The sequence below is a fragment of the Gastrolobium bilobum genome, unplaced genomic scaffold (genome assembly GCF_033153095.1).
Source record: "Gastrolobium bilobum isolate Gb01-03AN ecotype WA unplaced genomic scaffold, APGP_CSIRO_Gbil_v1 utg17977, whole genome shotgun sequence".
NCBI lineage: Eukaryota > Viridiplantae > Streptophyta > Magnoliopsida > Fabales > Fabaceae > Gastrolobium > Gastrolobium bilobum.
The window spans coordinates 357,540-372,137 of NW_026898207.1; the positions used below are offsets into that span (position 1 = coordinate 357,540).

General features: G+C 32.5%; 1 protein-coding gene and 1 long non-coding RNA gene across 2 annotated transcripts; both read left to right on the forward strand.

Annotated features, from left to right (window-relative positions):
- The first annotated feature begins 11,631 nt into the window (after positions 1 to 11,631).
- Positions 11,632 to 12,516, forward strand: LOC133313880 (pentatricopeptide repeat-containing protein At2g17033-like). Its single transcript, XM_061515293.1, is given in 4 exon segments — positions 11,632 to 11,664; positions 11,794 to 12,121; positions 12,124 to 12,433; positions 12,435 to 12,516. Coding segments are annotated over 4 exon segments (753 nt in total).
- A 219-nt stretch (positions 12,517 to 12,735) lies between these two features.
- Positions 12,736 to 14,143, forward strand: LOC133313875 (uncharacterized). Its single transcript, XR_009751864.1, has 4 exons — positions 12,736 to 12,909; positions 13,078 to 13,302; positions 13,498 to 13,653; positions 13,820 to 14,143. It is a non-coding gene; the product is annotated as an uncharacterized LOC133313875 (long non-coding RNA).
- The last annotated feature ends 455 nt before the right edge of the window (positions 14,144 to 14,598 follow it).

Consider the following 14,598-nt stretch of genomic DNA (forward strand, 5'->3'; position numbering starts at 1 on the left):
ACCAAAATGCTGGACAAAGAATTTGCCTGATTATATTTTTTTGGCTCTTGTACCAAACATGGTCAAGAGAGAATATCAGTGCGATGGAAGTTGCCTGAGATCTACAACAAAAAATTCTACCAAATGCCCCCTTAGATCTTCAGGCAAACGATTGGAAGAAAAATAGAAACTAAGTTTAGATATTTAATAGCATTCTTTCGTAAAAGCTGAGAAGGTTGATTCAAGAAAAATTAAAAATCTTATTAAAATAAAAGCTTTTTAATTTTTAATTTTATTTCTTTTGGTGGGTGAATTATATCCACATCTAGGATACGGGAGACATATTTTACAATTATAATACTAACAAAATATTAAAAGATAGTAGTTCAGTTGACATATGAAAACTGAGCATGTGGGAGTGAGAGTATAAATTTAATCCTTCACTACTATTTTTAGGAGGGATTTAAACTTTAAAACCTTAATTCTGAACTCGTTCCGAACATAATTACCACCTGTAAAGAATACCTATGCTTTATTAAAAAAAAAACTAAGAAAGTGAGCCAAAATCAGATAGAAGGGGCAACCTGCCTTTGATAGAATCAGATCCCGAAAAGATAAGAAATAGAATTTTATTAATTAATTTTATCATATAGTCTTTTTGTTAAAACTATTATTTTTGGAAGGTTCTCTCAATAAAATTTAAAATTTTGAGTATGACTCATTTATAATCATGTATAGTCTTATTTAATTTCTAAAACAATAAATATGTATATTATTCACCTTTATTATTTGAAAATAAAAGAGAGAGACTAAAATATGGAAAATTTAAATTTGAATTATTAAATTGATCAAAATAATTTTTAATAATCTAAGTGCATGCTTGGTTTAATATTTTTTAAAGAAAATAACTAGTTTATCAATTTTTTTCAAAAAAATAGATAAAAAGAAGGAATAAATTATTAATAAGTATATATAGATAAATGAATAGTATTTTCCAAGAAAGAAAAAGCAATTAAAAAGTTGCAAGAAAAAGAGAAGAAAAGTAAGAAATTTCCACTTCTCCAATGGGGAACTCAAGATTAAGAAAAAAGATTGGAGAACTCAAGAAGCAAAAAGGTAGAGAAAGATAAAGGGACTCCCCAACAATGAAATATATATCTCCATATGTCTCCCATAACTTTCTGGAGCGACGTGTCCTAAAAATAAAAAAACAGAAGATACCTCATTGTCCTAAGATTTCTGACACACTCGTGAAGCATTCCTATTTTATACCAGCATCCTTTTCCACTTGACTCATTGCAAAATGAATGAGACCCTTTCATTCTATTTTCATACCTAGTTATATTCTAGTGTTTCTTTCTTCAGCTTCCAAGTCCCTAAACCAAAAAAATAAAATAAAAAATAAAAGGGTGTGAATAGGTTTAAAATGAAAGCCAATCATGCATCCTTCCTATGCATGTTGCTATGTTTCAGCATTATAAAGCAGAAGCAATAGAAAAAGTTATCTTTTGCTTGAATATAGTTCTTTTTCTCCCCCAATAGCTAGCCATGCTGCTCCATGCAACCCCCTCCTTTTTTGTGTTTCCTTTATCTCTTTTGTGGGTTGATGAGATCTTTCAATCCGTAGCAGCATCTGATATATCATAGAGTTCTCTTTCATTGAATTTCCTTAATATATTCATTTACCCTCCTTTTTCTCCTACTTTAATTTGAAACCATGGCTTATAAGATGATAAATCTAGCTAACCCATAAGCTACCTAGGCCATGTACATACATCTGGGATGAGATATACATGTGAATGCATTTGTGTATTTCGCAAGGGAGTGGATCCTCTCATGTGCAAAAGTGGTCATTTTATTTGATCACAACCATTCATTTAAAAATTATACACTTTTCTCTCTCTTATCTCATCATCAATGAGTGGTTGTGATCAAGTAACATGACCACTTTTTCACACGAGAGGATCCACTCCCATTTCGTAATCTATTGTTCAAATTAAAAGTTTTAATTATTTGTTCCTTATAATACATTGAAAGGTGAAAACTATATTCATCACCATGACTTCAAATATGTGTCCAAGTTATTCTAAAAACTTATGTGTGCAGTGTGCCGACTCAAAATTGTGCTGTCTGATATCGGTGGGAAGAGAGGATAAAAACTCTTTTTTGGGTAAAGTTTATGTCTACATAAAAATTCAACTGCCTTAAGGTTAGTGTTGGAATCAAAAGTAAAATTGAAATTAAACTCTTGTGTGGATTGGTGCTAGTGGAGATTAATTGACACTATTTATAATTAAATCATTTGGAATCTCCAAGCATGGAAAAATGAGATGTTCTTCTTGAAAAATTGAAAGGTTGCTTTGTAATTCACTCTTAATTGATATTAGAGGTCATGAACCTTATATAAGAAGAGAGAAACAAGATATTGTACTTGAGAGAGAGAGAGAGATGGAGTTGGAAAGTCCATGTGTATAAGAAATGGTGAGAGGGTGTATACAGAGTTCTTGGGTTTGGAATAATCCGAGTATCGTATATTGTGTACTCTGTAACTTCTCATAGTGGATTTGATATTTCTGGTGGACATAGCTTGATTTTGGGTGAAGCAAGTTAAATTATGTGCTTCCGATTTTATTTATACTTTTATGTTGTCAATTTCTGTTATATTTTAATGGAAGAAAAAATCAAGTGATGTTTCCGCTGGATAGGAATAAATCTTGCAAAATTGTTTTTAATATCGGTATGGATTTATTTCCTAACAACTAGTATCAGAGCTTGATTGGCTTTGGTATTTCTTGTTCTTGTTCAAATGGCAGAAAGTATGAGCTCATAATTCAAGATGGAAAGGTTTGATGGCAACATAGTAAAAATTATGAAAAAGCATTGGTTGTCGAGGGAAGAAGAAGGATAGCTTGTAGGGGCTGTTATGAATCCCAAACCAGTGGAAAAAGGACACAATGTTATGGACAAATTGATGAAGATTTTCTCGTAATCTCCAAAGGTGATTGCATTTCTTCTCGTTTGGACGAGTTGTTGTTATGTGCTTGTTTTTTGGTAAAATGAAGTGTAGAAATTATCGTTTAGATGGGAGTATGGTCATATATTCCCTAAATCTTGAAGAAGAAAAATTAAAAGTCGGGTACAATGGCGAGTGCTCGCATAGAGTCTCTTTTGCAATTGGTGCAGAGATGAGAATAATCAGCTTTTGGGTGTAAATGATGGCGAGACTAAGAGGTTGGTTCGAGATTCCTTGCTGGCGTTGATTACTAAATCAGCGGGTTTGAAGCTATACATGTGTATTGGTTGTTTTTAAATCAGATGACGACTTTTGATTGAGTTATGTGTAGTTGGCATTTTAGACCAATGTTCTCTTTTTTTTTCTCTGCATAATATGGTCAAGTGGAAGCTCTTTGATTCAGTGGGAGCGGAGTATTGACTGAATAAGATGTGCATAGAAAGTAGAAGAATTTTTCTTTTGACTCTAAGTGTGAGATTGTTAGTGTTGGAATCAAAAGTAAAATTGGCATTGAACTCTTGCGTGAATTGTTGCTAGTGGAGATTAATTGACACTGTTTATAATTAAATCATTTGGAATCTAGAAAATGAGATGCTCTTCTTGAAAAATTGAAAGGTTGCTTTGTAACTCACTCTTAATTAATACTAGGGTCATGAACCTTTTATAAGAAGAGAGAAGAAAGATATTCTACTTGAGAAAGAGAGGGAGTTTGTGAGAGAAAAAGAGACGGAGTTGGAAAATCTGGGTGTATAAGAAATGGTGAGCATATGTATATTGGGATATCGGGTTTGTTATGATCCCAGTGTTATATATTGTGTACTCTGTAACTTCTTATAGTGGACTTTGATCTCCGAAGAAATCTCTTGTATAAGAATGGTGAGAGGATGTATATATGGGGTACTCAGGTTTGAGATAATCTGAGTGTTGTATATTGTGTATTCTCTAATTTCTTGTAGTGGATTTGATATCTCTGCGGACGTAGCTCGATTTTGGGTAAACCACATTAAATTGGGTGTTTGTGATTTTAATATTATACTTTTATGTGGCCAGTTTATGCTATATTTTAATGGAAGAAATAATCAAGTGATGTTTTGTTGCGTAGGAATAAATCTTGCCATATTGTTTTTAATATCGATCTGGATTTATTTCCCAACACTTAAGCCACCATGATTGGTTTAGTAATGACGAGTTTGGATAGTTTGCATGAGGTCATAAGTTTGAATCTTAGTGCCACCATTGTATTAAAAAAAAATTCAACTCTCTTTCCCTTTTTTATTTTGGTGTTGGAGTTAAGAGTTTTTTTGTTTGTTTAGTTTACGTGTTCAAATTCGAGAAAAACTTTCTTTACAATTTGCAAGGATGAGGTTTTGTACAAAGGTTTCCATCATCCCGCTCTCAGTAGTCGAGATTATTGATTTTTTTATATAAAAATATAGGTGAAGTTAGACAATGATATCCAGCTAATAAAGGTCCTCACTAGGGGTGCTAAACGAATCAGGGGCCTTTCAAGGGCTTTTGGCTCGGCTCGTGAAGGCCTGAGTTTATATGTCTAAAATTGATTGTTGGCACCTGGCTTGAACTTGTATAAAAGCTCATTTAATAAAAAGGCGTCAGCCTCCAATTCAAAAGCTCGGCCTTAGAGCCTCTCAGGCCGGCCTAGTATATTATTATTTTTTATTTTATATTTTTTATACTACTTGTAATAGCTCTCTCTCTCCTCAATCCATTTCACCACATTTTATTGGTTAAACATACTTTTTGAATGGTTGTGTTCTATATTATATTGTTTGGATATACATTGAATTTATAAATATTTATGGAATTACTAGTATTATTGATCGTTGTATTTTCTGTTTGGATAAATTTTTGTTGTTTTATTTTTTTAAAACAGGCTAAATCAGGCTTTTATTTTTTGTAATTAAGTCAGACCACATGCCATAATTATATTTATAATAAGTAATAGGCTTGGTCAAGTTGACACATTTAAACACAAACTTAATTTTTTAAGACCAAAGTTCGGCTCGGCTTGGTCCGTTAACATCCTTAGTCCTCACATTAATGAGCGGGACACCAAAACAAAAAAAGAGGCTTTTTATTTCAGGAAATTTAAGCAATTTTTTTTTTATAGGTTTTAGTTTTATAAATTTTTTAGTGTTAGACTTAAAAAAAAAAACTTTCTAATAATACGAGTAACATTCAATGATTACAAATCTAATTCTTCCATCCAATATAAACCGGATTTACCCATGTAACAAAAAATGATTTTTTCCGACAACATACAGATTAATAATTTTATTTTCTTGTGAAACTTCGTGTACTAGTAAAGTTGATGTTGTCTTGTCTCATTGGTACAACACAAACACTTTTTGAAAGTTTTAAAATCTCACACAGTTGGACATGAACACACTGAGAAAGTGGGAGCGAATCCGGGCCATTGAAAGGGAGAATCCAAATTGAGGTCATGAAGCTTGAATATTATTCATGTTCATACACAGCTTTGAATATTATTTGAAATGCATTTGACTGGTGGCCATTTCCATTTTCAAGAACCAGACTTTCAGTGAAATTCTTTTGTATATGAAGAAAAATATTCAGTACTGTTTATATGTAATGAGAAAGTATGTAGGAGTTTTTCCTCATTTTGTCATCACTGACATCGTATCCTTTGGTTACCTTTTTAATTTCTGCCCAACTGTACTATGAACTAAGAATAAAATCAAATTTACCCTTATGTAAAAAGAAATATTCGAATTTATCTTTATTTGGTTTTTGTGGGTGAAGTACCTAGTTACCCCTTTTTCTTCTTCATTGTTAGTGTTTTTCTTGTCAAATGAAAAAAATAAAACCCTAATAAAATAGTAGAGAATGATGTGGTAACATTGTACATTTCAAGTTTTTTTCTTTTCTTTTTTTTGGAACTCTGCTTTCCTTTTTATTTTATTTTAAAGTTTTAAAGAATTAAGAAAAGTGAGCGTGTTTACACTTTACACGATTAGAATCTAAAATAAATTAAAGTGAACTGTGATTATAAAAAAAAAAAAAAAGTCTTCAGGAAATATGTACAAATTTAGAACTTTATTACAATGAACTTGGATTCTTGGCTTGTCGTAACATATGCATGGATTGAATTTCATAACATGTAGATATTTATTTTAAAATTATTTAAATAAACTAAGGGGCAGGATATACTTACCACCAAAAAAATTTATCACTTTTACAATCAATTTAATCACCGTTGATTTCCGTCAATCTAACGGTTATAATTTATTGAAAATTATTGGATCACATTTATTAATTAATTATTAATCTTCAATAAATTATAACTGTTAGATTGACGAAAATCAAGGTGATTAGATTGTTTGTAAAGGTTGTAAACATTTTTGGTAGTAAGTATATCCTTCCCCATAAACTAAGGGCAGGATATACTTACCATGAAAAAAGTCTACCACCTTTATAACTGTTACACTAATAGGAAAAGATTATATTTACAAATTTTTTGTTTACAAACTACATTAAGTATGACCGGTCATACTTCAATTAAGAGTGTATGACCGGTCATACTTAGTGTAATTTGTAAAAATTAGAGAGTTGTAAACGGATGATTCTTCAAATTAATATATAGCTTATTACCACGTAAAAAGTTTATCATATATAAACTTGATAAAATGTATGAGTGAATTCGTTTTAACTCTTTTAACTAAACCTTATTATATTTTGATATTAATATTGCATGGTTTTATGATTACATTTTTTATGGTTATGAACTGATTTGCTTATAAATGATAGAATTTAATCAATTAAAATAAATGAAACTATGTTTGTAAATTTATTTCCACCGCTTGAAATGGATAAAAATTTAAATATGGGACTTGAACTTCCAAATTAAGAATATTAATTAGAGAAAGGAAGCAAGCCCATATAGTGAAAAGGAATTCAAACATTGCTGCAGCCTGCAGGTGCTTTAATGGCTATTTATGCCATAATAAGTTATCTTTTTAAATATTATTAAAAATGTCATAATAAGTTATTATTTAGGAGAAAAATAAATTATTATCTTTTGGATTACAACATATCACAAACCTTAATAAGTACTTACAATCAAAATGTCAATTTCCAAGCGTGAGTAGCCCATGTGCAAAGTATTCAGGGGGCGTTTGGTTCAGGAGAAATTTTATGAATAATACGGAAATGTTATGCATAGAGAAATGGTTGGAGGATTATGTTTGGTAGAAAAATGTAAAAAAAATTGTTTGGTTGGAAAAAATTTGGTTGGGAAAATCAGGTAACTTTTATAAAGTTTATATTTGGGTGTAGATAAAATATAGATGAAAAAAAAGTTATAATTACAAAAATAACCCTATTTTGTACAAATATAACACAATCAGGGGGTACGTTCGTCAGAAAGCTATTACACGATAATCCCATTTATGTAGATAATGGACAATACCACATGTCAGGTGGGAACATGTTAGCCGGCTATTTCCTCCCAATAGACGTGCAACCATAAGTTGCTGGCAATAAGCTTTATGTAGGCAAATTGGGAAACCCATTAAACCAAACATGGTGATCTTACAAACCCACTTCTCATTTGCCTATCAAATTCATCAAAATCCTCAAACCAAACACACCGTTACAACCTTTTAGTGTATAAAACTATGAAATTTATTAATCTCATGTTGCATGAGATAATTATCTCATACAACAAAGACAAGATAGTAAGATCCACCATTTGTATAAAAAATAATAATAATATGAACACCACTACTTTATCTCTGTTACATGAGATAATTATCTCATGCAACATGATTTTCCTAAAACTATACATGAAAAGATATTGGAATAAACTCAATGGGTGTCGGTTGTAGTGATTAAAAATGGTTGTACGAATTACTAAAAAAAAAAAAAGTTGGTTGTACGAAGAAAGTTCAATCCTTGGAGAAGTATTATTGGAGAGGTATTTAATTTGGTTTATACCACTCCTGAATTAAAATTGTGAAAATAATTTATATATTTCCAAAAAAAAGTTTTTTTTTTTGGAATAATTAATGGGTTCGCTTTTTCTGTCCTTACTGCAGATAAGTTATCTACAGTAAGCTCAATATGATGTCGTTTTGAGCAGAAATCATGATATTTTTGTAATTTTAATTTATTTCAGGATTATAATAGTCTTTATATTTATAATTTTTTAAGATTTCAATACCAAAACGACATTGTTTTAAAAATAAATGCAGATAATTTATCTGCATTAACTACAGAAACATTTTTCTCATAATTAATATAGTTGTCTTTGTATACTTACTTTCTTGCCAATCGCATAGCCTTTTTTACAAGCCCGGTCAATTTCGTGCAACACGTTGAATCTAACTCTTCTATATTCCAAAGATTTCTTGGATACTAAAGTCACACCTGTTCATTAACAGATACAGTGTCCTTTTCTTTTCTTATGGCAGTAGTCTCTGTGCCCAATTTTACCTATTTTGTCTAATTCATTTTTCTGATTTAGTTAAAGGTTAATCATTCATGTTAGATCAAACAATTTACAAGAGTGTTACTCATAGCCAATTGGTCTTGGTAAATAATTGGCATAATTAGATTCAAATCTATGAACATATACTTATCTACACATTCACATGCTCATTCACAACTAAATCAACTTTTTGAGGTTGCTATTCTAAGTTCTTTTTAACTCACACCACTCATGTAAAATTAATTGCTATCAGACAATGGCTAATGGCTATACAATCACCATCCATAGCTGTATTAACAACATTCTCTTACCGCTGCAAACTTAATGCCAAATGTGAAAATGAACAAAACAATGGTTTAGTTCCATTGTACAAATTATGGCAATTTAATTTATTAATTAAAAGGAAATATTTTGTCCCACAACGAATTGGATTTTCTCCTCATGACACCTTGCATTTGATGATGTGCAAACCAAATACATACATATTTATAGAATCTGAGCAAATATATATCTCAAAATAGGAATCAGGATCATCCGTACCAATTTAAGTTATATTTTTAATCTTTTGTCATTTATCTTATTGATATCTACTGACTATGACTTATTAGATATGTGAGTGGCAGTGACAGTCTCTAGAATTTTTATAATGGGAGACAAAAAAAAAATATCAAGGTTATAAGTATTATTAAGAATAATAGGATAAACTAATTATTACAACTATTTTTTAAAAAGGGATTAATTATTAATACTAATAATTTATTATTAATAAATAAATATTATTTTATATATATAATAACAAAAAATTAAAATTTAAGGAAGAACGATAGTCAATACTTACAACTTATGATGCACGGACACGAACACGGGACACGAGATATGACACGACACTCCAACATGTTAATTCTAAAAATTGCTAAATTTCGACACGTTAGAACACGTTTTGATAGTAAATAAAATTTTTAATATATATAATATAGTTAACAATAAGACCTTACCCCAAAAATTATTTAAAAAAAGAAGAAGGGGGTTAATCAAATCAATTCCATTCACAAAAGAGAAAGAATGTAATACAAGCTAAGACGATGACATATTCTCCCTCCTAAATGATCATAACAGAACTCTAGAAATACAAAAGACACAAGGTATCGAGATGCATGTCATAAGTTTGATCCATGGGCAAGGCCTCCTAGGTAACCAAATGAAAATATCCATTCAGTAAGGGTCTCCAATGATGAAAGTCCAACACAACCTCCTTGCAAATGTTGGAGGTATCCATCAGCCTAATCCACAGCCACCAACCCAACCATATGCTCCAAACAATGCTAAGATGCTTCAAATGCCTTTCCGTTATTCAATAGGCCACTCACTATTCTGCAGCTCAAAGTAACAAAAATGTTAACACCAATTCCAATGACAGTGTTAGCATAAGAGATTGTGCTAAGGAAGGCAACAAATTCCATACAAATGAAAACTGGAATGCACCTGCTGCTGTTCAATTGGACAACTTTTTGCTTAACAATGAAATTGGATGCAGTTGCAGTGAATTTGAAAGTTCTAATGTAAGAGGAACCATGCACAAAATGGTTCTCCCTCCAAGCTCTAGCAAAGTGCTCACCCATGTCTATCCAACACGTGTGATTCCAAAACCATTGGAAGCCATATCCAACAATAGTCCCATAGAGGAATCCTCCATCCAACATGCAAGGCCAGAAGACACCATATCCAACAAACGAGTATTGTGAGTTGTGACTCATTAATTTTTCACGGTGATTTTCAAAACAAACAAATGCAATATTTTTTCACATTTATCATATTGAATCAATCAATTTCAAAAACAATGAACCTATATTATTTGGTTAAGACTATACAGCCACCATACTCAGAATCCACAGCACCAGAGAGAACTCAAAAGCAATCAGAGTATGAAGCAATCCTCGATCAAGTAGAAACCCAAATAATGTTATCCCCCCATAGTTATACATCACTTCACACTAGTGAACACGAAAAATTGGACAGGAAAACAATAGTTAAATTGGAAAATGGAAAATTGAAAGAACCATAGCCATTCACACTTCACAGTATCAGCAATAGATGGCATCCCATAAAACAAAATAGATGGCATCCCATAGCCATTCACACTTCACGACAACAAAACATCACAGCAAAATATCATATGAGAATCGAAAGAGACTTACCGGGTTTCTTATTCGAAAGAGACCGGAGATGTAGAGGACGAGCGTAGGAAGAAGAGACGAGAAGTAGAGATCCGACGACGAAGAAGAGATGAGGCAGCGTCCAGTGAACGAGATAGGAATAGGATAGGCACTACAAAAAAATGTGTGATTTGTGGAGGTTATTTATTGGAGGTCATTAAAACCTCCAAAAAATACACACATTGTGGCATTTTCAAGAAACGCCACATTTGGCATTTGACTACCATCGATTAACTGCAACAGATAGAATATGGCAAAGTTTCACAAAACTTATATAAAGCTACTTTCTTATGACACATTGCTATTTTTCCTGGATCTAATTTTTGAAATATAAGAAACTCGTTATGACTTTATTTCTTTTCTCTCCTTATTTTCTTATTATTTCAAACTTCTTCGTCTTCCGTAGAGCTCGGTGCTATTCCTCTCTAAAGCAAATACGATTCGTCAATGGCGAGGTCACCTCCATGGCTGCAATCGAGTTGTGAAAGAAAATTGAGGTAACCTACCTGGTACATCACCTATGTAAACGACATGGTAAACTTCATATTCCCAGATCTCTGTCTATTCCAATCGAAATCCATAAAAAGCTAAACCCTATAATTCGATGATTCTGATTTTAATGCTCTGTCAGTGTCCTCAATTTTCACATTCTCATTTTGCAAGTACTTGATGGTTCAGGCAAACCATTTCACTTGAAACTCCAATTCAAACAACCTTTTAATCTCTTGATTATAATTGCTTGCACAAAGTTTTCTGTTATTTGACTCTTTGATTGATTACTTCTCCATCATGTAAATTCTTTTTTGTTAAATGAGTTTTACATACTATATGTTCTACTGCATTGGAGTTGCTGTGAACTTATTGTTGTTTGGTTTCAATTATTTGTAAAATAATGCCATCTTAATAGTTTGATTGATGCTTATGGGAAGAGTTCGTTTCATTTTAAAAACTTCGCAATCATGTTTTTCTTCAATGCTTTATTTGACTCACTTGTAAAGTTACGGAATGTGGAATTCGGGAAACTCATCTACTGCTTGAATGAACACGGGTATTTTTTTATAGCTTTGATTATTTTTGTTTTAAGGTCTTTTATTGCTCTGTTTATTTATATGTGAGTTTAGTATGAGATTCCCCCACCCCATCCTTTGGCTTTTGAGTTGAAATCTATTATTTACGGGTATGGAAGATTGGGTTTGTTTCAAGATTTGCAGAGAGTTATGGATCAAATGGAGAAAAGTGGGTTCGTTATTGATACTGTTTGTTCCAACATGGTTCTTTCAGCTTTTGGCATTCATGGAAAGCATGTGGAAATGGTTTCTTGGCTTCAGAGGATGAGGAATTCGGGCGTTCCCTTCTTAATCAGAACCTACAATTCTGTATCAAATTCTTGCCCAACGATCATGAGGATGATGATGGAGTTGAATAACTTCCCATTGTCAACTGAAGAGTTGATGGTAGCTTGGAAGGAGGAGAGGCTATGGTAGTTAGGGAGTTACTAGTGTCTTCTGTGATTTTGGAAGAGGTAATGGTGTGGGGTTCTTCGGAGGCAAAATTGGATTTGCATGGATTTCACTTGGGATCATCCTATTTAATTATGATACTTTGGTTGGAGGAGATGCAACGAAGGTTGAATGACTCAAATTGTGGAATTCCTGCAGAAATCACAGTGGTTTGTGGGTCAGGAAAGCATAGCAAAGTTAGAGGAGAATCACCAGTCAAATCCTTGGTTAAAGCGATGATGGTGAATATGAGAGGTTTACTAGATTGATAGGAAGAACAATGGATGCTTTGTTGCCAAAGGTAAAGCTGTGAAAAATTGGTTATGTGAATTAAGGAAGCCATGACTGAACACCAATAATATTAAGTGATCTAAGCTAACACAAATTTTTGGTATTTGTGCATCATAGACAGGAAGTTTGTTACCAAGATTGAATTAGGTAACAACAGAGCTTTTGAGGTAAATTAACTTCTCTATCCTATGCCTGAGCATGCCTCATGGCCTCATTTGTGAAAGTCAATATAAGCTAAGTAGGCTTGTGATTTGATGGACTATAAGAATATTGACTTAAATAAGTTTTCGTCATATAAAGTTGTAACATCAGGATCATGTCAATTTTTTTATTCCATGTTTAGGGAATCTCAATAAATTCATTTGACCTTAAGGGAGAATTGTATCCTATAATCTATGGTGGAGATGCACCACACACTAAAGGAGACTACGATGGATCTATATCCAGGTAACTAGTCCTGATGTCATTTAACTTGAGATGTATAAGTATAACATTATGGTCAAACAAACAGCTGTACAAGTACAGATAGTCCTTAGTGTTCCAAAATATCATTGGTCAATAGCTGAAACATTCTAAAATACTCTAATTTTTTAATGAAAATTTTCCATAATGCAGGTTTTGCTCTGGTGGTACGTTGGACAAAAATAAAGTCAAGGGCAAAATTGTTCTCTGTGAAGGGAGAAGCCTAGCGTTAGGACCTTTCTATGCTGGTGCTGTTGGAGCATTGTTACAAAGTCAATCTTTTAGAGATGATCCTCCCTCTCTTCCTCTGCCAGGATCTTACCTTGACTTGCTGGATGGTACCTCCGTATATAACTACTTAAACTCTACAAGGAAGAGGTCACCCTCTCCACCTTCATCTCTCTCTCTCTCTTTCTCTCTCTCTCTCATCAATGTCCCCATATACTTAGACGACATGCATTTAAGGTTAAAATTGGAATTTGATATTCTATTCATTCTTGCATTTTATTGGGCCAATTAACATGTGTTTGTGTTTGTTTCTGTGATTTTTAAACATGTCCTCACTCTTGGCAGTAAATCTCTCTAATTGGGAGAAGAATAGGGAGAATGAGCGGCGGAGGCTTCTCATGGAGGAAGTTGAGCTGCAGCAGAAAGATGAGGATTGGTGGAAACGATTGAGCAATAAACTTAATGAAAGATGGGCCTCGCGGTAAATTTTGAGTCAACTAGGTGCTTAAATTGATATAATTCCATTGCTTCTGAGAATTTTTTCGTTGCAACTTAGCAATTTCAAATTCAGTTTGTGGTTTCTTAACGTGAATTTTGTTTCATTTCTTTTCTGTCTCAGTTACATTGTGTTAAAACTTAAAAAGTACATATCCCTTATATGACACAGGAAAAAACCAGAAAATATGGAGCTCAGGGTAGGAAAATGGGTGTCATATCTTAAACGTGAGAAGAAATTGGATTCATTAGTTGGTCGCCGTCCAGCTGCTCCTCCAGCCCCAAAAGGACATTGTATATATGGCAATGTCAGAAGTGGTATTTACCTTGTATTTTCCTCTCTCTTTTTTGGCTGATGTTTGTGTTTACCTGTAATGCAAACTTATACCAGCCTGATTTTATTTCTAATTATGGTATTGCTTAAAGTTTCTGGTTGCTTCATTTATGTTACTTGCCAGAGATTGGTGAAATTGTTCATGGTTTGTTCTCCATCTCTAAGCATATTTTAAGATTCAAGTTGTTCAGCACTTCAGCTATTTATGCATTTACTCTAATGAAATATAAGCAAAGAAGATATGCAAAATTTTGCTTGATCAAAAGTACTTTGGACTGTCTTTGTGCTAGAATAAATAAATAAATATACAAACATTCCAGTAACATCTGTTTGACAATGAATGCGCCGCTTTGATTTAATGTGGAATCCTATGTATGGAAAGAACAATCACGATCGATGAAATGATAATATACCCTGATGCCTGAAAAACATTAACAGAATAAAAGATCATCTTACGCCTAATACAATAAGGATATGGTAGTAAGGTTCTTAATGATTTATAGATGTACTATTTAAGATAATATTGTATCTTCAATAAGTTCGAGGCTACTTGTAAAACAGGATAACTTCTAAATTTTGGCCTGCATAAATAGTTATCAATTTTTAGTAACTTTTAG